The 27,471-nt window shown below is 40.0% G+C and overlaps 1 protein-coding gene across 4 annotated transcripts in view; it reads right to left on the reverse strand.

Annotated features, from left to right (window-relative positions):
• TENM2 (teneurin transmembrane protein 2) overlaps positions 1-27,471 on the reverse strand; it is a 1,190,981-nt gene that overhangs the window by 89,370 nt on the left and 1,074,140 nt on the right. For all 4 annotated transcript variants that reach the window (XM_087760050.1, XM_087760049.1, XM_087760052.1 and 1 more), the window contains 4 exons: positions 24,416-24,611; positions 21,471-21,572; positions 17,567-17,599; positions 1,136-1,330 (listed from right to left, as the gene is read on the reverse strand). In XM_087760050.1, coding sequence (XP_087616176.1) covers positions 1,136-1,330; positions 17,567-17,599; positions 21,471-21,572; positions 24,416-24,611 — 526 coding nt within the window. The remainder of the gene's footprint in view (positions 1-1,135; positions 1,331-17,566; positions 17,600-21,470; positions 21,573-24,415; positions 24,612-27,471) is intronic.

Consider the following 27,471-nt stretch of genomic DNA (forward strand, 5'->3'; position numbering starts at 1 on the left):
ATAAGTTCACTCAGACTAACGCAAGATCTTGTCCTAAAGGCAATGGCTGCGGTCCACGCCCAAAGGACAAAACCCTCAGTGGTTTAGGTCCCCATAGTTTTCTTCCCTTTGTTTTCTGATGGGAGAAGCAGCGGTTTACTATAGGGTAAGATAAAAATCGATACACGTGTTGCACAGCTCTGCATCCCACTTAGAATACTCCATAGAGACTCTTCAGTCCTAAAAACATGCAGCTCCAGTCCTATCGCTTTAGTCCTCAAACTGGTCCTCCTTTTGGAGGATTAATAAGCTCTGGAATGTCATCATAAAGTAGCTTGAACGATTACTGCTCTGAGGATGTGCCAAGGTATGCTGAACTGTCTATTTAGCAATCATCCAGGGAGCTAAATTCCTTTTTAAAACCATACTAATGTATTTTAAAAAGAAAAGCAGACCAATTTATGTTGTGCATTCTAACAGAAAACACCATGAATAAAACATCGAGCTTAATCCATGACAACACTTTGCACGGGTTATTTTGTTAAATCTGCTCATTCTACATACACAAGGAATTGGACACTTTCAACGTGAAGAGCTTCTCTGCATTTAAAGGACAGTTATTGTTTGTGTGTGCCATCTCCCTTTCTTTAATCCCATATGATTGCAGCTAACAGGAGTAATTTGCCCTACATGAAGTCTGTAAGCAACATGGATACCTAAGTCTTTCAAATTTGTTTCATCAACTTCTGTCTTAATAGTGACGGATATGTTTGCTTTGTGTGGAGCTGCAGCTATACAATTTTGTCTACCGCTGCTCCTTTTTCCGCTGCGTTTCACATCTAAATTGTTCAATAAATAAAATCCATAAGAAAAGATTTATCTCCACTCTTCAACAAAGGAATTATTCAGGTTTACTTGTGGCAGACATTCTTAATACTGCAAAACAATGTATACAGAAGGCCAGAAATTTTGTCTGAACTTTGACAGATCAGTAAAATTGGGATGGACTACATTTTTACCCCTCTTTTACAATAATTCGCTACTGTAGTTTTTACATTTAAATGTTTACTCTGTTCTGTCCTTTTTTTTCTACCCATCAAATAACTCCAAAACCCAGAAAACAAACTCACAACACCATAGAAAGACAATGTCCTACCTTCTTCACAGTTTTCTCCTTTGTAGCCAACGGAACAGACACAGTTCCCTTCGATGCAGGAACCATGACCTCCACATGAGGGATCAATACACTGGCTGATGGGTACATCACATTCTGGACCTTTCCAGCCACTGTAGCATAAGCAGGTGCCTTTAGAGTACTGACCATTGCCACTGCACAGAACCGGGCAGGCAGCTGGAAAATTGAACGAAAGAAAAACAGCATACAGGGTCATGCACATATTCATGTAAAAGTGCACTAAAAATCCACTACCAAATACTTATATTCAAATACGTTAATTTACTGGTGAAAAAAAAATCTAAGATAATTTGTAGTAGTTCAGTTCTTCATTGCCCAAAGAAGTATTTTGATTACTATCTAATAAAGCACACATGTGTCGGGCATTCTGAGAATACAACTACTGCTCTTTATAGACTATTGATGATGTTTGGGATAACTAATGAGCTAATGTGAACAGATCTGAGTCTGACATTACTCTGCTTTGTTCCACTAGGTAACATCCAGTTTTCACGGACAGAACACAAAACATTCATTTCCCAGAACATTTTATTATATAGCATCTTTCTTCTTCCGTAACACTTTTTTAATGTAATGTCCCAAAAATTTTTCAGACCCTTTGACTTGTTTTTTTCAGTGTAAGAATCTTGAACACAGGAATAACACAAGCTTTCATCTACAACAAACGCACCTTGCCACCAATATCCCTGCTGAACCTCGTTTTCCCAAATCCCAGAGTGACTGCTTTTACCCTGTGTGTATTGGCAAGAAAGCACCATTAACCCTTATCCCTCCCCTCTTGTATTATTAAGGGGGTAAGACACATTCTGAGCAAATATTCATTTATGCAAATGAAGTGAAGCCCATGAATAATAAAGGTAGTCAGCAGGTCTTGGATGCCAGGAATCAGATGTTGTACATATGCAGAGCAATGGAAAGAAACAAGCAGTTTATTAGAAGCCAGTTGCACATAAACGTTACACTAAGGCATACTCACACTCCTACAGGCCCACGTCTCCCACGTGAACATGGCAATCTGTGAACTTACATGCCTGCCAAAGACTGAATGTGTGGTCACCAGCCAGAGAAATGGAAAAAATAACAGGAGAATAACAGAAAATGGGAGTAATGAAGTGAATCTTTGAGAAAAGGTACACTTTTGTGCTCTTCTCTCTGATGCAGTTGGATAAAGACAGAAAAGTATTTCCCTGTCTTTTCACCCTTCAAAGTAATTAGAAACTTTCAGCTACTTTTACAGTGCCAAAAATATACTCAAAAGCTACTATTAATCATTAAAAGGTCTTAATGTCTTCTTGCTTCTATTATCCCTTTGACCTGAATGATCAAGGAGAACCCTAGTAATTGATTTCCTACAAAGAAATGTGTAATTGTCCAGTTACACAACTTCTCCACTCTTCAGTCCTGTAACCCTTATTAATCTTAGCTGTCCCCTTGATCTGCTGCAAAAACACATTTCAGGATAGATTTTTTCAAGAATTTTCTGATTTGAAATGGGAAAAAATCGATCAGAAAAAAAACACATTCAGATTTGTAACATGAGATGTTAGCTAAAATTGAGAGTGCTAAGAATTATTTCAATTAAGACTACAGGTTGATGGGCCACATGTCACATGTATAAGCTTTTTTAGCCTATTTTATCTACAGTAGAATAATAACAAAATCAGTATGCTTAAGTTTGGGGTTTTTATTGCTACCCCTCCTCTGTCTTATGGCCATACTGTCCATCCTTTGGTAGCCATAGGACTTCATTCTACTTCATTCCCGGTGTTCTCTCTCACTGACTCTTGTTCAATCTTTTTCTTCCTCACTCCAAAAATGAATACAAATCTGAATAAAATATAAACTCTAGCAGCAACCTTCTGATTTCAGATGTGACGTATGTTCACCAGTGCTTTACTGAGTTCAGTGAAAAAGTTTATGCTAAAGTTCTACTGGTTTTACTTTCTGCAGCTGGCTTCAGAATTAAGTTTACTGAAGCAGCTGGATTGAATTACAACACAGACAAATATCCATTATGGCCATACTGCACTCTAGGACAGCCTGTTTTACATCTTTTTGCACATCATCATGAAACACCCTTCCAGGATATACAACACACTAAGTGAGTAGAAACTTGAATGCCGTATGACTAGCTACTCCTCCTGTCCGCATGCGTTACCTCAGGGAGTCTATCTCAGGTCCTCAGCATGCACTGCTTTTCACTGCCTAGATATGCTAACTGCTGCTACTGCAAGTCATATAGGTGCGCCATAAAGAAAGGGATCGAACTAGGACCACTTCCACTCTTCAGCTATGAAGACCTGGGGACACAAACAATCCCTTTGTCCATAACTCCCCATTTCCCTGCAATTAAAAGTCACGTTTGGGCTGACATTGATACATTTTCCCAAATCACTTCAGTCCTGCTCTCTTTACTTGCCATGGTGTAGAGGATCTGAAAGTGAGTGATCAGGAGGCAGCTTGTCCTGAAGACCTGGAGTAATCATGAGTGGCGAGTATCTTGGTGCCACCTTCCACACCCTGACACACTGTAGAGACACTGTCCCTTTATGTGGGCCTCATCTCAACACAAAAATACCTCTCTCTAGAACAAGGCACCTCCCAGCTCCTGTATGCGGTGGTTAAGCTTGCAGTCCCTTTGTTCAAGTCCACCACAGAAGGAATTAATATTGTTAGATGCAAATTCTCTACATGCTTCTGAGCCATTGCAGAGACTCAATTTTATCATTAATAATGGTTGCGCAATGTGGATTCTCCAGCTGCACTGGGACATGCCAGCACACGTCTTGCTTTTGCCCATCAACCTCCTCACCATGCTGCGATAAAGCTGCAGAGAAAGAAAAGGTCCCAGGAAAGCTAAATGAATCAGTAGGCAGGAGACAGTTTCTTCAGACAAACCACATTTGTTCAAGTAGTTATAAAGATAAAAAGTCAGAGTTGATTTAGAAGCTGGATACAAGTGACGAATAGCTTTTTTAGTTTTGTTGTTTTACAGGTCAACTTGGCAGTCAACACCTGAAAGGACTTCTGTTCTGCACACCTCTCCTCTGGAGTCAAAACTCAAATAAAGGCAGTAACTCTATTTGAACAGCACAGTCCCCTGCCAAGAGGGACCGAGCAGAAGTAAATCCATTATTGAAATAAATTAAAAAACAAACCCAAAAAACAACAAGCAACTTAGATGTGACCACTGTAGACCTAGCTAGATAATAGCGTGCCAGCCACCGGCTGCAAGATTGCTTCTCTCCTCACCTTGCCCCTAAGTCTTACCAAGCAATGGGCAATTGTCGTCCAGCTAAAAGAGAGGTGTATCTGCTATTTGGAACATGCCTATGGGAAGGCCATTCTTAGCTCCTACTTTTGATCTGTATTTGCAGGGTTCAACTTCTGGGACACCAGAGACTGGCACAGCAGAAGAAAGATTACTAGATGGTGCTGGGACTTGGGCTAAAAAGCTCCCACAGTAGCTTTTTAGTGTTCCCTTACTCCGCTATGGTGCTTCAGGAATTTAAGAAAAGCTGAAAGCCACGTCACAGATTTTCATTCCTCTCTTCATGCTTCTGCCAGGTCAGAGGTCTTGCTATGGCTCATAAATCTGTTCAGACCTTGCGAAGCTTGTATCTAAGTTGAACAGTAATCCACCCTCAGTGGTCTGCCACTGCAGTACGCGTTGCCAAGATGTTAGCGACACCAGAACTGACTTTGGACAAATGAGAGAATCTGTCATTGAACCTTAGGGATGAAATGAATACAGTGAAGATTAAGACACTTGCAACCTAAAGCTACAAAGTCTGATCTACAACCCTCTGCTGGGGTTATTCTACAAACTATGTAACAGGAATATCACTTTGAGAATAAGAAAAATGACAGAGGTTCTTGGTCAGATTTTGGCATTTCCAAGACTGCCATGTCACTAAGATTGTAGGAGAAACACGTAAGCAAGAATGCAAGCAAGCGCAGGTTACAAGAAGCTGGCTTGTCACTGCTGTAATAAATAGCTCTTCACTAATGTCTCAGCCATGGGTTTATGGGCTGTCCTAAGTGAGGAACAGAGAGAGAATCAAGCTGCTCTTCCATAGAAAACAGAAGCAGGCAGTCTAAAAAGAGGTCTGCCACCCTTATTTTCTAGACCATGTTGCTGCAGGGTGAGACTCAAAAGAGTCCACTCCAACTTTACATCCAGGTGGCTTCAACTGATGTGCAAACAACTCAGGAGTCATCTGGAGTTCTTGTTATCTCGGACTGCTTATTTTCCCTACGTGAAGTGGATGGCCCCTACTCCAGGACAGAATTGACTGTTCAAAGTCCGCTGAAGGAGTGTGAAGGAAGGCTGGTTTACGTAATGGCACAATTGAGTTCCATCTCATTTCTGTGGACAGATAGGTTGCATAAAGACAACCGTGCATCATGTACCAGCACTGTCAAAAAGTGGATAGAGGTCTTCAGGAGTAGTTACGGGAACACTCAAGTAAGTTAAGGGTATATCTCCTGAGCAAAGTTTGAATAACCACAACAGGCATTAACCCTAAATGTGGTTTTGGTGCTGTCATTCTGCCCTTTACCAGTATTCGAACAAAACCAGACTAAGTTCTTAATGTGGTTCTCAGCTGATTCAACAGATATTACAGACCTCTGAGTCCTGTAGGCTGCACACGTTTAAGAGCACGAACTGAGCAGGAAAGACCAGCCAAACATCCCTCTAGAAGTTCTCTCTCTAAAGGTTATCTTTGGATAGGTATTTTGGAGTAATGTTAATATTCCCTGATATACGAGGAAAGGTGATTTGGTAACAGCCTGGTACACATGTACTAGGAGGGGAGATGGTAAGGGATAATGCCCAAATGGTCTGGCATCAAAAGCCACCATTTCGTCCTGTGACACTTCACACATAGGTATCCCAGCTGCAGTCTGTGTACATACTCCTTTCACCCACCCTTATGGTATCCACACGTACATACTCACCAGAGGTGTTCTTCTAGAGCATGGCAAGAAACCAGTGAAGGATATCTGAGGAGTCAAACTCTTGGAGGCTGTTGCAGAACTTGGTTTAGTTACACAGCTGCTTGGTTGAGAGGCCTTCCCCTGCTACTTGAAGTTCCAAACAGGATTTGAAGGCAGAGTTCTGGCTTGGTTCCTCTTGCTGCAGAGCGAACATTACCCTGGTGCAGAAAGAGTCCTGTCCCACTAGGATCTAGGCTGTCAGTTCTCTACCGCAGACTTTTTTCAGTTCCTCCTCATAAAATAGACAAATTGGTATACTTCTCTTGAAAGTTCTTTGAGTTTCTGGGCACAAAAATATGCAGACTTGAAAGGTTTTTGAACTTGCATCTGCAATGCTTCCCCGTCCTGGACCAGGTCACAAGCAATGCCCTTACATTGCTCATATTTTGCAAGCAGCTCAGTTTTACATCCAAATGTAAATTTTCAAACGGGGCATAAGAAGGTTAGCTTCCTTTGTGCCATCCACAAGCTTATTCAGAGCCCAGACAAGCTGTCAGGAGTCACCCTGTATCAAGTCAAAATTTTTCATCATACGTACCACAGAATTTTGTGGTGAGACACTCATGCCAGGTTGGTGAGGAGAGTCACTGGTCTGGATGGACAAAACTGCATTAAGCCCGTTGGGGTGCTGTTTGAGTAAGGACTAGAATGGTTGTATCTGTAATGCTTGTAAGCCCTAATCTTGCATATAAACCAGATTCTTCTCACCACAAGCTGGTGTGCATAAAAGATGAGCTTGACTGCCTATTCACAATGTAAGCAGCAAGGAAAATTAGGACTGGGTGTTGAAGTGCAAGTTTAAGGCTGCACTAACAGAGCACTTAGACACCATCTAAAGTGCCCTTACATCCTAAGCACTGCGAATTTTCCAACAACCAATTTTAACAAGATTATCCGAAAAGTTAAAACTCATGGAAGAACATTCCCTGATTGAACACATAATTAGACAAATTTGTGGAATGACAATCTACAAAGGCTACTATACACAAAGGGACATCATCTGCTGCAGGAAGTCCTAACACAAGTTACCTCCAGAACCAAAAAAATTTACTGGAGAAGCATCAAAAACAGCTACAATTTTTACTCTTCCCCAACTATCTGCTGTATGCCACCATCAGAGCTGAAATCCTGGGTAAAATGGAATTTTGGTCTCAGCCATTACAGCTTTACTTCCATAATATAACCTCTATACAAACAAACATATTCAGAAAAAACAAAACGTTCTGAAGAGACACTATTTATACTCCCATGCGAGACATGTTCAGCCCTTGTTGACCTGTACAGAACTTTGTCAGACCTAAGAGAAGTAAAGATTATTTTTATCTGTAGAGGTTCCCGTTTAGAAGCAGAAAGTGAGTTTCAGTCCCAAAACTTTTGCTAAAGCACGCAGATTAAAAGAAATGTGCCTGGCAGCATACGCACCTACAAAACTGCACGAGGATCACCTGTTCTGTACGTGTGGTCACATACTTGTGCGTCTAATTGGTCTACTGTAACCAGTATGATCCAACAGTGGAGGACATGCGCTAATTTTAGCACGCATAGCACTTGTTGAGGTTTACACAAAGTTCATGTGGGGTCAGACAAGAACTTGCTTCCACTTCCAAACATATGGACACATTTTGAGTCTTCTCATCAAGGAGGATTTCCAAATTTTTTGAGTCCGGTTTTGCCCAAACAATTCTTCCCTACACTCATTACTGCAAGTCAGCTCAGCATCCCTAAGCTTGGAGGAAGTCATTATGTATCATGAAACAGAGTAAATGTTTTTCAAGTCTTTAATACAACCATATTAACATTCTATAGTTGTCTCTCAAAAATCATCTGAACCTACAGACTGGCCAGTTTTGATATGCTCTTCGGACAGAACTGCACAAATTCCTAGTTGTATAAAGAAAATGAAATACACACTAGCGTAACAGAAATCAAGCTGTTCTTTGTTTCACTGACCACCGGGAATTGTACTGAAGACAGATGTAGGTCAAACTGCTTACCGATGGACCTTACCAGTGAACCTTCTGGGTGCAGTTCCTCTAGGGGATAGTTAATTCCGACTCTGTAACAGCACACACTTGGACTTCCTTTAGCAGAGATTAAGCTGCTGCTGCTGAGAGATTATGCATGATATAGCCAGTATATAAAGAAGATGGATTACTGTTTAGGACAGTCTAATCTGAAACCAATAAATGCATTCCAGGTCAGCTCCAAACTGGAGTAGAAATACAGGAAAGATCCAAACCCAATGTCACCTACAACTGCCTGGTTCCAAACACCTAAAAAATATGAATAGGGCCACATTGTACTGGCATTTTTCTCTTTTTGGTCTTTACCTTGGTGACGCATATGTAACATTTAGTCTACAAACGCTGATCTCTCTTCAATGGACAAACTAGATTAAGATGTATTTTACTGATGCTAGAGCTGAATCCTGCTACAATTGTATACCAAAGCCCTGCATAATTTTAGATTCACTCCAAAAGCTACAACCAAGTTCTTGCCTACAGTCAACCTCCTGAAGTGAAGTTCTACCTATTTAGATATAAACAATCCTAATTTCTAAATGGCTTAATCCACAGAACCGCTAAAACATTACATTACTATTATTGTAAACAAAACAGTATTGAAACATAACAAATTATCACATTCCTTGTTACACCAAGCGTTTGCCCATAAGATACTTCTAAAAATCAGGAGACATCAAATAGATGAGTATTCTTATTTGTCGTTTAAAATACAATTGTTTTGTTTGACAGCACTTTCCTTCATATTTTACGTTTAAAACTATTTTCATCACTTGGGTGCACATTTCATTACTTGTCTGCATGCCTATTAGTTTGAACTGGAGTTCATTTATGGATATGAAAATCTGAAATAACTTCTAAGACCACACCATGGTTTACGCTGTTTCACTTTGACTAGTTTATGCTGGTTTTATGCTGCTTTCCTGGTAAGAAGCTGCCCCACCCCTGGCAAACTTAGCCCCAAGAAAATGATTCTGGAATAGGAGATTGAATGAATCCAGGCTCATTTTCTCTCATCTGTTCTTCATGCCTCACAAAGAAGATATTTGCATGGTGAAGAAGAATGGGGTTTGACCAGACTGCCTGCTCTTCAGAGGTCCCTAACTTCCATCAGGCTGAAACGCTCCCGAGAACTGTGACAATTAGGAAGCTCTAGAACATCTTTTAGGTTGCTCTAAGACCTTGTGCTCTTCCAAGCAGAAGTCATCTTGTAGAAATTCACCCAGGAGCAGAAGAATGAACAACTATGAATAACTGTTACTGGTGTCATACACTTTACTAGTTCATGGAACTGTTTACTATGACTACAGAGCACACACGGAAATGATTTAACAGCAGTGTTACTCTATGCTTGCAGGCATCAGGTCAGCGTTAAGAAGAAACGTACAGCCCTTCATAGCAGTCATGCTCTGCAATCCTTACTCCAGTTGCCCAGATCCGAGCCTTGCCGAGCTCCCTCGTCTAGCTCTGTCAAACTGCACATTAGTAAGCAGCAAAGAGACTCACAGAAGAATTTCCAGAAGGACAAAAAACCCATCAGGTGTGTCAAATCTCTGACATTCAGAAACCATTTGGGGAAAGCAGCACACGCTGACTTAAGCACTAAAGTATGGATGCTTTAATTAATCCGGGGTGAATTTAATTGCTTTAGTTAAGTGGAAATCGGGTTAAAAATGATGCAGAGCATGCTGGGGTGTGTTAAAAACATGACATATGAGTTGGATGAATCGATAAATTAAAAGCGCACAGATGTTTTAATTAAACCCAGGAAAGTTAACGAAGATCACTAGAGACTTTTAAGCCTATGATTAATTCAATTCATTTAAAATACCTGTAGAGATATGGGGATGCCTCCATTTTGGGAGTTATAGAAGTTCTCAATCGATAACTACTTAAGCTGTTCGACAAAAAAAATGGTAGGATTTTTATAGAAGTGACTGAACAGCATTAATTGCACAATGAATATTTACATTCTTCTGAACACTCAGCAAACTTTTGCTTTGGCCAAAATTTATCAAAAGGGTCGTAGTTTTTCTCATTGCCTTCAGCGTGACCTTATCTGTCAAAAAGACAACACTTGCTGTTCCCTTCTTTGCCATTCTACAAAGTATCTATTTCCATTAGGTAACTGCTTTGCTTACAACTATTACACAAAATCTAAGTAAGAAATACGAATGTGTCTTCCCACACTATCTAGCAGCAATTTCCAGAACCACAGCAAATTCTTAAAATGATCTCTTTGGCGTTGGTCACTTGGTACAATAAAATTTTGCTTCATAAATAGACCCTTATAATATTTTTAATAACAATAACAATGCAGTCTGTAAGAATAGGGAAAATAAAAATTAGGCAAATGTCAGATACATTGGAACTAGTTTAGCGGTGGACTGAAAGGGCTGAAGCCCCATTACTGCTAGCATGAAGATCAGCTTAGACACTCTAGCTAGCCATCAACAGAGATCTAAGCCTTAGTTCTCTAAAGATACTGGAGTCCTGAGGGGGGAGAGAAAAAGGCCACTGTACTATCTCCCTGCAAAAGCCACAGCTGAACATAAAAAAAGATCTGCAAGTGGTATAAAACAAACTACAAATTGGAAACAGAGGGAAAAGAGGACATTTGAGTTCAGCTAGACACTTGAAAAATCAGCTAGCTGTGCCAGGGTTCAAATGTCTCGAGGGCTTTCTCTTGTCAGCACATTCTGGATGCAGCACTTCGTCAGCCCGTTTGCTCCCCCTCCACTACTGCAGAAACTCTGCAACTGTCACTACCTATATTAAAGGAAAGATTGTAGTTCTCCATGCAGTACACTAAGATGATTTGCAAAATGGTAGATTGATTTGCAGCCAATCCAGTTAGGGTCCTCCCTATCTACCGCATCATTAAAGAGCAGCGCAGTTTAATTTCTTTTTCATATGCATCAGTGCACTCAAGGAAATGGAAGCTACCCTGCACTGGTTCTGGTTTACCACAGGAGAATGTGACTCATCAATCTGCCATATATTTTGTGCCCTTGAAAATAAAGGGGGGAAAAAAAAAAAAACCCAACCCAAACAAGAGGGAAGAATTCTTGTGCTGGTTTTGGCTGGGGTAGAGTTAATTTTCCCCATAGTAGCCAGTATGGGGCTGTGTTCTGGATTTGTGCCGGAAGCAGCGTTGCTCACCCAGGGAGGGTTTGGTTCCCGCTGAGCAGCGCTCCCCCAGAGGCGAGGCCTTTTCTGCTCCTCACCCCACCCCAGCAGCCAGCAGGCTGGGGGCACAAGGAGCTGGGAGGGGGCACGGCCGGGACGGCTGCCCCCCGCTGCCCCAAGGGACATCCCACACCACGGGGCGCCACGCTCGGCAGAGAGAGCTGGGGAGGAGGAGGAAGGGGGGACGTTGGGAGCGATGGCGTTGGTCTGCCCCAGCGACCGTTACGCGTGCTGGAGCCCTGCTTTCCTGGGGATGGCCGAGCGCCTGCCTGCCCGCGGGAAGGAGGGAATGGATTCCTTGCTTGGCTTTGCTTGCGTGTGCGGCTTCTGCTTTGCCTATGAAACTGTCTTTATCTCAGCCCACGAGTTTTCTCCCTTTTACCCTCCCGATTCTCTCCCCCATCCCACCGGGGGGGGGGGGGGGGGAGGGGGGAGCGAGCGGCTGGGGAGGTTGAGTTGCCAGCTGGGGTTAAACCACAACAATTCTTTTCAACTCTCTGCATGACACATGGGATTGGAGGAAAACGTAGATGGTGGATACAGATGTCCTGAAAACATTGCCTTGCAGTCTAAAACCTTTTTCTGTGGGAACTAGTAACATAGAATCAAAGCTGTGAAATTCCTGCTTCACATATAAGCAGTGAAGTTGATACAACTACAAGAACATGCAGAGAAATAAATTTTACTTTCTACCAACAGATGGAAATAAACAGATGTTGAAATCGACTACTGTCATAGACAAGCACGTAGATCTTCATTTGTATGTCTTGATAACTTCATCACTAAAAAAACTGAGGAGGAAGGGAAAACTAAACTATTTCAGAGGTTTCAGCAGCTATCTCAATGGAAAGAGCCAGTGAGGAATCAAAGAGATGATGCTTCAAAAGCTCACAAAGAGCGGCAGTAAGGACAAACACCAAATACCAGAATTATCCTTCCAAACATGTGTGTTGTGATTCGTAACAGAGAAGAACTAACAGCATGAAGTCATTTATGCATCTAGAAAAAGAAATGTAAAAGTGAAACATTTCTTCAAATATTTTTGAATGGTGTAAAAACTGTTACTTCTCTGGTAATGGTTTAGCTCTGGCTAAATCGCAGTGCAGTAGATGTAGGACTGCACCCATAGGCTGCAGTATTCAGGGCATTTAAAACCCAGACTGCTCTCATTTCTGTTACCACTATTTGCCTTACTAAATTTACCAGAAAAGATTTAAATCATAACATGATGAATTGCACAGTTCCACATTAGCTGCAGATATTTAAACATTTTTCTGCATTTGAATTAGAAATTTTTTTGTTTGTTTGAGAAAGCGAAGGGGGATGACAGCTAATCAAATTTAATCTCACCCAAATAGGGTCTAAATCTAGGAAGAGATCTAAGTTAGATGGTCAACTTTAGATATAATGAAGACATGAAAAATGTCACGCATGCTGAAATCTGAACCTTCAGGGCTATTTCTGTTATTCAGCGATGGCAAACGTCTAAGAATCTCTTAACAGCTGCATTTCTATTACGTGACTTAAAATACTACTTAATCATAGTTGCTTCAATGACATTTACCATCATCGCAAAGACTCCAAGATGATCCCAACACAACTGCAAAGACAGACTCTTAGAACTTAATGAAATAAACAAATACCAGTACAAGTCCACGGAGACAATCCAATCTAAAAAACAAAATGTAGATTGCACCACAATTAAATAAGCTAACCAATTAAACACAAAAACAAATTACAAAGCATGCATCACAGTGAGCACAATTCAGCTCAGCAGAGCATAGTTAAGAGCAGAGAGCCACCAATGGAAGTATTAGAAGATCGGAAGAAAGATTTTTGGCTTGCCAGAAACTAAGCTGCACAATGGTTTGCATCCTGCATGTATTTGTATGCATGTCCACCTCCTTGCTGCACTGGGAACCTTTTGAAATATTCTATTTATGAGAATTCCATTGAAACAGAAAATACTTGTGCAAATAGATGTGCTGTTGCTGCACGTGTATGAGAAGGGAAAAAAGATAAAGCGAAGGAACTGATAATAGAGCGGGCTTCGAAAGCAGAGATCAAATGAATGTACCCTGCTTCTAATAAGTATGACAATATTACTACAATGCTGTTGAAGAAAAATCCATTAATAAGATTTTACTGTGTTTCCATATGCTTTACCATCTCGGATATAAGCAAAGCAAACTTCTTTATCATACTAAGCCAACAAAACTTGGTTCCAGTTTGTGGGCCTCAGCTACAGTACTGCCTGTGACTCTGCCTTTGGTCTCTGAATTTCTACAGGTTGGGGAAGGAGCGATCGATAAAGATGCACTAGCGTTCACTGAAGCCAGAGACTCATAATTACTTACATGCCCACCTCTTTTTGCTTATCGTGTCTTGTCCAGCAGTGGCATTAGCAACCTTTCTCAGTTATTTCCTTCCTCCTTATTGACTGAATTGTTCAACCTTCCCCATTTTTTTCTTAATCCTTTCAGCTTTGTCTTCAAAATTTTCTCCTACAGAAATAAGTCTACCTTCTTAGCTGCACCACTACCCTGCAAGCTCCTTGGGAAAAGGAAATACATCATTTCTCGGGGAAAAATACGTAATTTCAAGTTCATACGCTGCAACATGAATCTAGAAACATATGAAAGGGCAATGCAATACACAGCCACAAGTTTGGCTGTATGTTTACTGGCGGTTTAATATAGAAAACAAATGCTAATTAAGTTGCTATACTAGATGCAAGTATTGGGTATATTTAACAACATTAAATAAATATCTTAAAAAATTTTAAAGCATTTTTGCTGCCCTGTAAAGGCATAATTGTAACAAACAGAAGGAAGGATGTGTTTCTAAACAACAGGAGCATCCCCACTTGAAATTATTCAGGACAAGCTCTTCTGCAGATAACTTCTTTATAACTGTGAATTCAATGCCAGAATCAGCAGAAGCCGTAAAATCTTTAAGAATAATGAGAAGTTAATATTTTGCATGTTGAAATCCATATTTTTAAAGTCTGTTTTCTGAAATATTCACAATGCTAAAAGTAGCTCCTGGGTCCTATTTCAACTTTGTAAATATTCCCTTACAAAGAATGCAGAGGACACAAAGCATCAACTTCTAGCCCAGCGCAGGCTAGGGAGTAATCTCAGTGTCTGTATGTCACCATCCTGTTACTAATAGCACATGCCTTGCAAAAGTCTGCTAATCCTCACATTTAATCTACAATGTACTATAGGGACAGGTACACGTTTTTGAAGAGTAATGAAGTGTTAGGATGCTAAATGACTTGTAACAGAAATTTAACAAGGTATTGGTTGTAGAATTCAGGAGTCCAGACTCTCCAGTCCCCTGTTTTTAACTCTAATCTCCAACAGAGTTCATGAGGATTGATGAGGGAAGCTGCAGACTGGAAACGATGGCTCCTGTATTCTATTCCTTGCCACGCTACTGACTGTGTGCCTTGAGCCCCTTTTGGAGCCACGACCACTAGGAAGTCAGAAAGAATTCAGCCTGTGACCCCTCCGGTTCTTGGCTCCTGTTTAAATTGCCAATTAGAAGGAGTTAGAGTGGTGGATTTTGTGTTGGCTCTACTTGTCTACCTGACACTGGATCAAAGCTACTATCTCATTTCATGCAGGCAAGTTAGCAGCTGATAGATGGCAACGACTGTCAATCATTGTCAAAATAGGTTACACGTCCATTTATTTATTCTGTAATTATTTTAGGCACAGTTGATGGCACAAAACCCTTTCCAGAGCGTACTGAAGTTCTGTAAAACTAAGGGCAGACAGACAAGCACTGCCCTGGACATAGAACTCATTGGAAGGCAAGGGAGGACATGATCAGTTTGCCAGAAATGAAAAACGTCTGCTAATAAAATATGAGACTGGGAAAACAAGAAGAAAATTTATAACAAAGGCATGTTAAGGTACTGAGTCAGAGAGGTGGGAACTGCTGGAGAGGAACTGCCAAAGACAGCCTTGTCTGTTCAAATACCAAAATGATGCTTCCACCCACTGTGAGGGAAGATTTGAGTGACAAGCCAGGGCTGTGCTGCTGCTGCAGCACGTACATAAGTTGGCACACATACACACATAAACACGCAAAACCCCAAACCAAACCCACCCAGATACTATGAGAGAAGCTGAACATGCTGAATTTTGTCAACTGCAAGAAAGGATGTGAGATACGTGTGGGTGACAAGTCATGAATGCAGTATTTCCAAAGAAAAGCACACTTTTTTTTTTTTTTTTATGATTACAGTGTAAGTGATGAGACATGCTATGATTATGAACGCATAAAATGGTTGCCCATAAAGTTATTTGTCTCATTTCTCTTTTCTCTCTAACTCACTGCTTCTCAGCCCATCCCTCCATTCTTGCCCTATCAGAATGGACAATACCATCGTTCCACCTGTCATTAAGGTTCATAATCTGGATATTACTTTTGAATCATTCATTTCCTTGCCTCACATTCAGGCTTTGACAAAATCTTACAATTTGTTCTGCATTGCATCTCTTTGTCCGAATTCTTACCCTAGCTTTCAGCAAATAAAAGCTACATTAAATGAACATCTTTTTCTCCAGCGTTGATAAATTCAGTCTTCTTCAGTCATGTCTGTGTGCAACAGTGCTGCAAAAATCACGTTGTTAATCTGTTAATCTAACCTTCAGCTATGTGGCTCTTCTTTCCCTGCTTCAGGTCCTTTCCTCTTATCACATGGAACATGAACTTCATGCCCCAACTTCATTTACAGACCCGCTTCACCCCAGACTGCTCACTGCTGGAATTCCGATTTCAGCCTCTCTGTGACTTACAATGCTTTTGGAAGTCAAATTTAAAAAGAGCTTTTTTGAGCTCTTTCCTATGCTCTGTCTCCTTTGGAGGCCCCACTTGCCCTCCATTATCCACATGATGTTACCTGTCTGCCCCATTATCCCTCTTTAAAACTGCCTTTTACCAGAGTGGTCCCCAAAACTGACAACAGTCACATTGCTAGTGTGTTTGTAACACTGCGTATCACATTTTTTCCTTCTATCTCCATATCTGTCAATTGGTTCCCATTCATTCCCTTTCAATTTGTATTGACATGGTGAATTCCTGGAGGTAGGCACTGGTTTTATTTGTTTTGCCTGTAAAGCACTAACCATAATAGATCAGCTTTAACAAGTACTATTGCCCATGACAATCTCTTTATTCTGCCATAAAAATGGTGTTTTTTTCCTGTACTGTTGTTCCTCTCCCACTCTTTTCTCTGCCAAACCAATCTGCTTTGGGTACCATCATGTTTAATCCAACCTACTTCACTTGTCTGATCTATAATCTGCTATTGCATGAATTCGCAGTGAGTCACTTGAATAGTACGAGACACGCATTCCTCAGTTTGACCGTGCCACAGATGACCCGAAGTGCTGCCTCACCGTGGGCCCCATCTCTTCTGCCAGGCTACGAACATGTGCAGGACGAGCAAAGGAGAATCAGTATCACCTTTCCCTCCAAAGTCCAGTGAGCTTCTGTCTGCTTGCACTATTTGCAGTTCCTAAAATTTCTAGCCAAGTTTCGAAGGCAAATACAATTTTCCTTACTCACATAGAGAGGAAATACTAACTCCTATACATTACCAGCATATGCCAGACACCCGTCCTTCATGTGGGCCACACGCTCTACAGCAATGAACCGAGTACTGAATTATTCAGCATGATACACTCCAAAATTCATGTTTTCCCCACTGCAATCACTCCCAGAACCTCTCATGCCACCAGGAGCACTCTGGACATGGCACTAAGAGAATAGCTTCAAGCAGAGTATTCAATGGCCAAAACCCCATTACTTCATGCACTATTGCCTGAGCAATAAGCCTCTGCATAACCTCAGAGCAAGAAGAGTCCCAAGCAACTGAAATTTGAATAACAACTGAGAAAAAGCAAGAGTTGCTACTTCCAGCAATTGTACCTTACTTACCTAATAATTGACAGCTTTTTACAGTGTTATACAGAGATTAACAGCACACACATAACAAAGAAAATGGCAGTGGTAGGAACTCTTACTGTGGTGCGGGCAATCATCAGAAACAGCAAATCCATTAGAATAAATTTAAAAATACACAGACTACACTTTACAGCTTAGTAACTATGTCAAACTAAATAGATGTCGCAAAAGAAATAAAAAGAAATTTTAAAAAACCTACCCTTCTTTTTATACTTATTAAAGTGGCGCCGTCCTTTGCCAGTAAGCCAAAAACAAACAGAATGAAAATAAAATAATGAAAAACCCACACAAGGAGAACAGGAAAAGAAACTGCTAACAACATAAATCTAAATCATTAGAGTTCTTAAAATCAGATTAAAAAGTCAACTGATCAAACATGGTACAAATTTCTGGTTTAAAAAAATCCCAAAGCCTTCAATCCATTTAGAATAAAATATTAAACATTTCTTATTACATTGCATAATCAACTAAAAGTATCTGCTAAATGGCAACTTCATGGCAGCTGACATGAGCTACTTGACTCAATTTTTCTCCTTTACAAATCGGACACCATCTTTTAACAGGCTATGCTCATCATGCCAACGTAGAAATCCCATGTGATGGTACATTGTTTCACCTTTTCGGATTAGCTAAATATGCTTATGATGCAAATCCTAGTATTTTAAAATGCAAAATTAAAGGAGGCTCTGAGCATATTTGCAAAACAGTATAAGACAGTGTCTTTGGAAGTATTTTTGTTAAAGGAGTGGAAGAGTTGCATGCCCTTCAAATATATTATGAGATGAAATGAAATCATAGCCAGCTCCGAGTCACTTCTAGGAAACCAACTCATTGGAACACGGCACTCTACAAACGGTGAAAAGCAGGACAGGACGAAGGATGCCTGCTTGCAGATTTACCACAGTACTTGGCAGTTGAAAGTCCAAACTATTATCAGGCATTAACAATGGGAACACTAAGAAAGAAGGACATCTTGATATACTTGGGTGATTATGTCATAGAGGTTACAGAAAAATAGAGATGAATACAAAAAAGTGACAACGCTCCAAAATAACATAATCATAGCTGCGTGTCCCGTTCTTTAATCGATCCTTGTCCATTGCATTGCTTCGTATCAGTAACTCCTACAGATAATTGTGGACAGAAGGTTACTCACAGTGCAGTTCAATTTACAGCAAATCTTCCACTGGCTTTAACTATACACATTTTCTTTATCAGGATACATCTCCACCCACTGAATTATCTTTTGATTATCAGACTTTTTTTTTTTTCTTTATAGGCCATATTTTATCCACACGAGATTGAAACGTATCATTACCTTTTTTGTGTGTTAGATGGAATTCTTAATTAGGTTAAACTGCAAATGGTTTCAAACGGAATCCTGCCTGAGCAAGGATAGAGTAAATCTGTTGATACTAGCTACCTGAGAATAAGTTAGTTCCACAGATAAGGGTGAGAAATAAAACATCCCAGTATTTGGCAAGGGTGTTTGAAAGGGTGAAATTTCCTCCACTTCAGTCAGGGTTTGAAAGTGTATTTCAGCCTGCGGGTTGGGCCAAAAGTTCATGTCTTTCTAATCATTTTTGTGGTATTTTCCTGGAGCTAATGGATCTGAAGTCAAATCTGTGCTGTCTCTATAGATTTCCTTCATTTTTATCTTTTAGAACTACACGGATGGAGTAAAGTAACAGAGGGAGTACCTGCGCGCTGTCTGCAAATAGTTTGCAGATGACTCCTCTCAAGATTCCTTGCCTCTGATGCCCTCAAGATCAGCCCTGTAACCAAGGCTTCACTGGTATAAAGGGTCATGCTTCATATCTATCCAACTTGGGTTTCACCCAGTGCGAAGCTCTTGGACTGCTGTGTTATTGCATGAATCAAGTTCTAAAAGCCATCTGAGGGGCCTGTTCACATTTTCTCCACATTTCTCTATTTGAGTCTTGCCTCAAATTATTTTACAGTGGAGAACTGAGACATTGAAAGATGCGTTGCTAGGGAAATAATAACAACGAAAAAATCAGATGGAAAGAAAATCATTATCCTTCTGTACTTGTGACAGCTTAAATATAAATTTAACATTACGGTAAATGTATATTAAACATGTATCATACATATAATATGCTGGAAAAGATTCAATTCTCTATCTCATTTTACTGTGTTTTACCATGCATACAATCCCAGTTTTCAATTCTGTCTTCTGAAACTGCTCTCACATGTAATCAGCATTCAAGTAAGCAGAAAAATCTGCGGACAGGAGAACAGGCATGACAGTGCCTGTGAAATGGGTGAGGCACACAGCCCTTACACCCTACCTCAGCCGCACACTTCTGGGTACGTCTCATAGCATAAAGATGCGCAGCTACGTGCTTGCACAGAAACATGAGAATTCTGTCAACACACCCATTTTGTCATTTTATGTAGTTTTTCAAGCTTCTTTGTTCTTTAGAAATACCATGATGTCTGACAAGAAAACAGTAGAAGAGTTGAAAGAAGCTTCCAAGAAACCATTTCTGCTTTTGAGGGGAAAGAGACAACACAGCAAGGACAAAGCAGGAAGCAGAGGGAATGTGCTGAGGGGTAGGAGAAGCCTGACAGATCAGTGTGACAAGTACCCTATAAAAAAGCTATTTATCTGACATAGCCTGAATGAAGTATTTTCTAGCATTAACACAGAATACAGTGTTACACAGAGGTTCAGAACACAATGCAGGATTGCTCCACAACTCAAAATGCAAATGAAGCGATTTCATGGCCATGTATGTGTGAAGAGTGGCAGTGAAGCACACAGTCACTGCATGCATACTTTCACAGGTTAACACCACAGAAATGCATATAGCTGTCAATGCATATTTATAGCACACACTATCACACCATTTACGTTGTAATATACAGATATCCCCTCTATATATTTGCCAAGTGTCTTAATTTCTCAGGTAATCAAACAACATGCATGCTGTATTGGAAGCATTCTTTAAAATGAGGGCTGAATGAGCACTGAAATAACATCATTAGCTTTCCAAGGCCCTTGGGGCCTTTTTTTTTTTTTTTTTTTTGTACTGGGGCACCTCCAAGAGCCAAATACAGAGACACAAAATGGAAATGACCCTCTCCAGTACGGCTGTAACAGCTATTGAAGGAATGTTTCATAGACACACACGAGTATGCTGGATGCCACCCTGCTACACCAGTGACAGAGGTGGGGCACAACAAACTGTCCTCGGGACTGGATCAGGAGTCTAAGCTTTCAAATACCAGGCTTTCTCCCTTTGAACACTAACAACCCTATCCCTGTGGAAAACAATGGTAGGCACCTGATATTGATAGTGTGCCTAAATCTCACACAAACTAAGAAGGAAGCAAACTGTAAAATGTTATGACTGTGCTCAGGAACTGCAGGATATACAACCAAGCCATTGATTTAGACAACGTATGTGCTACTAGCTGTATACACTAAAGAGGCCCTCCTTTATAAATCTTTTCCCTATGACAGCTATCCCAAACTCTCAGAAAAAAAACTTAGTAAACACATACTGCCAATCCATAGCTGTCTTTTATACTTCCGTTTAGTCCTTGATAATCATGCATCTTTCAGTTTTAGTTGTTAAAATTTACAATCGACACTTAGGAAAAGGCTTATTTTAAGACTTTATAAAGTACTACTTATTTTCCTAAAAAAAGCTGAACTTCCTTTGGTCAAAGAGTAATTGTATAAGCAAGAAAGATGCTATGAAGTAGAAGTAAGGCTCGGCCAAGCCAGAATATACATTACATGCTATTGATGATGATATTTAGTGTTCTTTTGCAGACCAATTAATGATTATCAGAAAGCATTGATGATAATTCATCCACTTTCACAGAAAATGTATCTTTTCTGCCACTTCTGCCTACAACCTTTGAGACAAAAAAAAGCTGTAGTTATGCAAGCTCATCAGCAATGTAGCAATACTTCCACCTGATCATATTTACCTAAGAGATCTAAGAAAAAAAAAATGCATATTGATCTATTTGAATCTAGCTTGGAGCCATGCTAACAAGCAGGCACTGTAGATCCATACATCGCAAACACACACTGTGGTTATTTGTAAACATAGGGGAAATGATACCTTTAGCACAATCTGGTCCATGAAATCCTGGAAAGCAGTGGCAGACACCGGATACACACTCGCCATTCCCATGACAATTACGTGGGCAGTCTTGCACTGAATCTGAAATACAAGCATCACAGGCACATTAGCCGGTTCCTATTTAGGCTACAAATTCTTTGCTTAGTTTTTCTTCAGTTTATTTTGTCTAAGTATTTTGCCAATACTTAGAAGAACAACCCCTGTAACATTAACACCGCGAAGTTCAGGTGAAGCAGACAGGTACCCAGTTTTATGGCAGCATGAGTAAGTGTAGAGATCTAGTGAGATACTAAAGTCACCTATTAAGTCTCCGAGCACCTTTAGAACTCAAAGTCTTCTGATACTGCTCAAGTCCTCTGTTGGAACAGGTAGACAGGACTGTCTGTGAAGACCTCTACAGCTAGTGTGAATTCATACTACGTAGCAACCATAACGCTTCATCAGGAGAATCGACAATCTCCCTTTTGCAATGAGACTTTGATCTCGCACAACCACTTTTCCATGTGAAACTGATTATCCCAAGGAGTGTATCTTCTTTTCCTTCAACAGACATTTAAAGCCTCATTAATTAAGCTGACAGAAATACCTGCTGAACATGACAAAGAGGAGCTCTTCTGCTCTGGCACATATCCTTTATCCTAAAAAGATTAATAAAAAAGGTGCAAGTAGCTACACAAGAAGATGAAGAAGAGGTCTGTAAAAACAGAGGACAAGGTTTAACACTAGAGTTTAAGTGACTGACTGAAGTGTTGATGACTTCAATAACCTGAGAAGAGTAAGCACATCAGCCTGATGATAAAATTTCAGTTGTACCAAAATATTCGTTTCCCACAATTTCTGCTATTATTTGGTTAATATCTACACTAATTTGCATAATGACAACGTAGAAATAAAATTCCAATTTTGACATTAATTGTTAAATCACTTTCATTTGAAAGCTGTTGGATTTCAGTGGAAAATATTTTCAACGCTGAATTATTGGAACAAAAATTTAATTGGAATGTTGTTACTCTTCACTATCGCTCCCTGTTGTTGTGGAACTTGTGGTCCCAAACTAAACGGCTCTGTCAGTCCCAGCCACCAAACAAATAGCAGCTGTACAACACAGAATGAATTTTGGATTGGGAAGTAGCAGAACCATGCAGAGTATTTTGCTGTCAAATTAAACTGAAAAGAGGAAAAAGATTCAAGCACAACTATAAATCTAATTTCACAGTTGCAGGACACTAAATAAAAAAAAAAAACTAAAGAAAATTTTCAAAGAGATGTCATCAGCTCGGCCTCTTGAAATGATTCATGTAAACAATGACAAGGAAAATTGAAACGTAATGCTCAAAAATATCAGTTTGCCTCATGAAGAAACTTGTCTATAGATTTATTCATTATTTTGCTTCACGGCACACAAAAGCATTTTCTATGTATTCAAAATCATGGTAAATTTAGCATTGTCCGGGAGTTAACATAATTTCTGTTATTCTTTCTCCTCTTCCACGTCAGAGACGCTTTCAGCTGTCTCAGATCCTTTGATTATGAAACACCTGATCCTAGGTGTGTGTAGGAGAACCTCTGAACTGGATAAACCACTATATTTTTCTCTACATTTCAGTCCAATTACTATTATTGCACTATCAAGCAGTCTACCTGACTATTAGACCTCTGATGCTCTTGAAAGCTGTAGCCTAGACCAGGCAATTCTTAAGGACAGCTTATCATAGCTGAAGGTTTTCTAAGCACAATAGCGCATAGCAAGATATAAGCACAAGTGTTCTTGTTTTTGGAGATGCAGAGAAGATGCCTTCTATGGGCAAATATGCAAATATACATATCAACATGCATAGCACCTAGTAACTCTCACAAAACAACATATGAGCTATGGAAGAAAAATAATTTTTTCATTTTAATTGAGGTTAACAGAAACAATTATATTCATACTTAATGACACAGCATTGGCTATCCTCCTACACCCTTTGGGACTTAAGCCAACAAACTGAATTTTATACTAATGCAAAAGGAAAAAATGAATCATATCGTTAATCAGGCAAGACTGGAAAAGACCTCCAACTATTTTTCCATCGAGCTTAAAAACTCAGTTGGACTTTTTGCAGCTTCTCTTTCCCTAAACTAACATGAATTACAGATTTACACAATATAGAGCCATTTAACACTTCACCACCCAGGATGCAATAGCGCATAGACTATCACAACTTTTTATGCCACTGTGATGAGATATTCAGCAAAGTTCATCAAGTGCTTCGAAGTTCAACAGATCTTCTGATAAACTTGCAGAATTTAGACTCGGTTTGATTTTCAACTAAATGGAAACCTATTCTTCTAACAAAACTGCAAGTTTGTCAGATCATAGGCTACATGTTCTTTTGCTCCTGATTCCACCATGTTGAGGAGATGACCCGCTATTAGGTGAGGAGTAAGCTGTAAAACAGCATATGTCTAATTAACTGCCTCCATCTCTGGGGTGACTGCAAACAATAACCTCATTCGCAGGTATCAGTTTCTCGTGCTGTCTTTCTACTAAGATTAAACAGCTCTCCTGTTGGATACTATTCCACCTGGGTGTAAAGAAGCTTCTCAGGAGAAGCAAATAAGAAGTATAAAAATGACAGAGATAAGGGAGAGGAATATTAACTGAAGAATCCTTCAACCCAGCCTGAACTTATCTGAGTCTTGTTTTCCAGAATTAAACTCAAGATCTATGGGAATGGTAAAAACTTGAAAGAGAAATCAGCAAATTAAAATCAGCACCCCGTTACAGACCTTTTGACAGAGTAGTGTTGAGAAAAAAAAATGCACAACACAACATAAGGATAAACAGGCCAAATACTGAAGACTGCAGGAAAGTATTATGACTTTAAGTAAGGGAAGGCATAAACAGAGGGGAAAAATGCTCAGCTTGTGGAGGTACCTACCCAAAACAACTGTACTGAAAGAGACCACTTCTTTGTCCTTGCCATCATTGTAAAATGCCAGGTGCCACAAACCCACATCCAAGTATTGAACAAACACAGCCTCATTCTGAACAAGGGTCTGAATACTTCGACGTTCCCGAGGGGACTCCACCACACTCCATTTCTCTTTCCCATCCAAGCGTTCCATGAAATCATACTGCAGGGTAAAAAAACAGGGAAAAAAAGGAAAAAAAAAAAAAAAAGAACAAAAAAGAACACAAACAAACAAATCCCCAAACAAACAGACCTGAATACAGAATGATATTTCAGCTCAAAATCTGACACTATATTTTCTCTTCTACCTTGTCATAAAATGGTATTTCTGGAAGATATGTCAATGTGAAACTAATATTTAGTAGTCAGCCATGGAACACACAGAGATTCTGTGACTCTTATCCTTTCTTAAACAGTGACATAGAATTATGCATCTTTGCTCTGCGTAGGTGATCAAAAATGTACAAATGGTGTTTCTTGACAGGCTGGGTTTTGAGACAGAAGTTGAAATCAACGATTTGACCCATCAAATTTTAGGTTCCTACACAGCTTCCAAAGCTGGAAACCTTCAACCTATGAGAGAAAGATACCCTTTTCTAAGCAATCGCCTACAATAAATTCTTGCTGCAAGAAGAACAGGAGTCTCAGCTGTAGCTCCAGCCATGTAATTGAACGGAAGCCCCCAGAATGTGAAAGCAAACAGGAACAGCACAAACAGGAAACGCGTTCGTCTGATGTTAGGTAATTCAGCACCCGATAAAAACACACTGCACAAGTTTTACATCACAGAGTAAGAGTTGCTTACCTGAGTTTGTATGTGGAACAATCAGGGGCAAGTAGGATACAAAAACCAGAGGTAGCATGGAAAGGAATAACACAAATCAAGTGGCTGAAGGAATTGAACTTATATTAAGGAAAACTGAGAATTTCTGGTTGGATGGTTTCCAAGTAAGGTAGACCATTACATTAATCTTTGGAAAAGGGATCAAACAGAGCAAGTGATTATTTAGACTATAAGAGGGATGGCACCCTTAATGGCATGAAACTAAAAAAAGAAAGAAAGAAATTTAAGATGAATGTCAGATAAGCTTCCCATCTATTAAGCTCAGTAATATCCTCCCAATGGAGATGCCACAGCATCACACAATTAAACAGGACCGGAAGAAATATTGGTTAATCTACAACAGGGAATAACTCTGTGTAACAAAGCAGCTGGACTAGCTGTCCTAATGGGCTTTTTTTTTTTGTGTGTCTTTAATGCCTGTGATTCTGGAGCTCTCAAGCTGATGCTATGCTCAATTTACTAGCTCTCATAGTCCCTATCTAAGGGAAGCCCTTCAGAAACAACAAAACCAATATATCTAATCTTTTGATGGTTCCATAACAAGTCCCCTATGAAAACACATCTTGTTTTAGACACATTTATCTATGTAGGAGTAGATAGAGATAGATAGACATGTCTAAAGAAAGATGTGTATATTCAATAAAATACAGTAATAGTATGTGCTTGCTTGCCAGTAGTTTCATTGCATTTCCCTCCGTTATCTCTAGCACAGTCTGTGCTTGCGACAGCTCTGAGAAAACATACACCTTCACTTGCTTTCAGTTTAAATAGAAAACTGTAATCTTGCATCCTGAACAGACCAAACATGCAGAGAGGGCTGTCTTTTACACTGTATTCCACTCATTACCACTGAGTTCTAGCAAATCATATGCAATAAAATAACGAAGATTCTCCCTTCTAGTAGAAGGGACCGACAAATGGACTGATTTAACGTTTTAGCGTCGTGCGACACATCTACCTAAAACTGGGGTATAAAAGCTGACCTTTCTATTTGAAATTTTGTAACAGTTATACATGAGCAGTACAGAGTTCTTGATACACTTAGCCTTACAACAAAGGGAAAAGCATGGAAGTACTGTTACCTTTCTGTTAAGCACGTGGAACTATGACACCAATACGCAGCCACAGAGGAAATCCATGGCAGGGTAGGAATTTGAGCCCAGGTCTACTAATGTTGAAAGCTATTGTCAAGGAGGTGCATTATCCACTCTTTCCTATGCCTTTAATCGTGGGGAAGAGTAGAAGTGGAATAAAAAGTTTCACCAAACTGTTAATATCAGACTGCCATCCACTTGAGCCTTTTCACACAGGATTTTTGCAGGAGAAGGTAAATTAGGTAAATTAGTGCACTTAAGCCAAGGCACACCAGAGATTTAGAGAATTCTGGCATGTCAGAGGTGCCACACACGCATATCTCTCTCTCTTAAACCAATGACATTTGGCAATATCGCTAAAACCTATTGTCTAACAGTCAGAGGTTAAGGACAGGCTCATCACCTCCTTGGGAAATATTATTACTTGGGCAACATCTTGGGAAAAAGAAATCTTGAACAGCGGTTCACAAAGGGTCAACCAAGGAAGTAGCAATAAAAGCTGACATTTCTCACTGGCAACATGCTGTTCCTCTCTGCTTGTGCTGGCAGGTTCCTCTGCCTCCCCTCTGTTTGATGCCGATTCCACCTCATATAGTGGAGAAGGCTCAGCAGTTGGCAAGATCGAAGGGGAAGAAGAGTATTCAGGCTGAAACTGCTTGAAGTAATTTTAGCTGCAGAATCTCTTTTCACAATGATGGGGTGTGAGCTAGTGAGAGCAGGTCCCTTGGCATGACTCCCCATAAGGCTACAATTTTAACTTTGGTAAAGTTAAGACTGGTATTGCCCCTCTTTAATCAAACTATGAAGAACTATTGCATGCTCAGGCAAAAGCAAAATGACTAAACCTGAATAACTTTACGAATGGTGAAGTACTGGTGCAAACTGATACAGAATATAACAATACATTTTCATCCCTCTTTGGATTCCTCAGGACAGAGGGAAAAAGGAGAAAGATAATGTATCTGCTGGTGGTTCCCTAGGTGCACAAATCTTAACGCGTCAGCAAGTACTAGGTATATGTACCCCAAAATCTAAAATCCCTGACTGAAGGGTCATCGAGACGGTACTGTGAATTCATAACCAGA

This window comes from Nipponia nippon, unplaced genomic scaffold (genome assembly GCF_047370975.1).
Source record: "Nipponia nippon isolate SJK-2023a ecotype South Korea unplaced genomic scaffold, ASM4737097v1 scaffold_21, whole genome shotgun sequence".
Taxonomy (NCBI): domain Eukaryota; kingdom Metazoa; phylum Chordata; class Aves; order Pelecaniformes; family Threskiornithidae; genus Nipponia; species Nipponia nippon.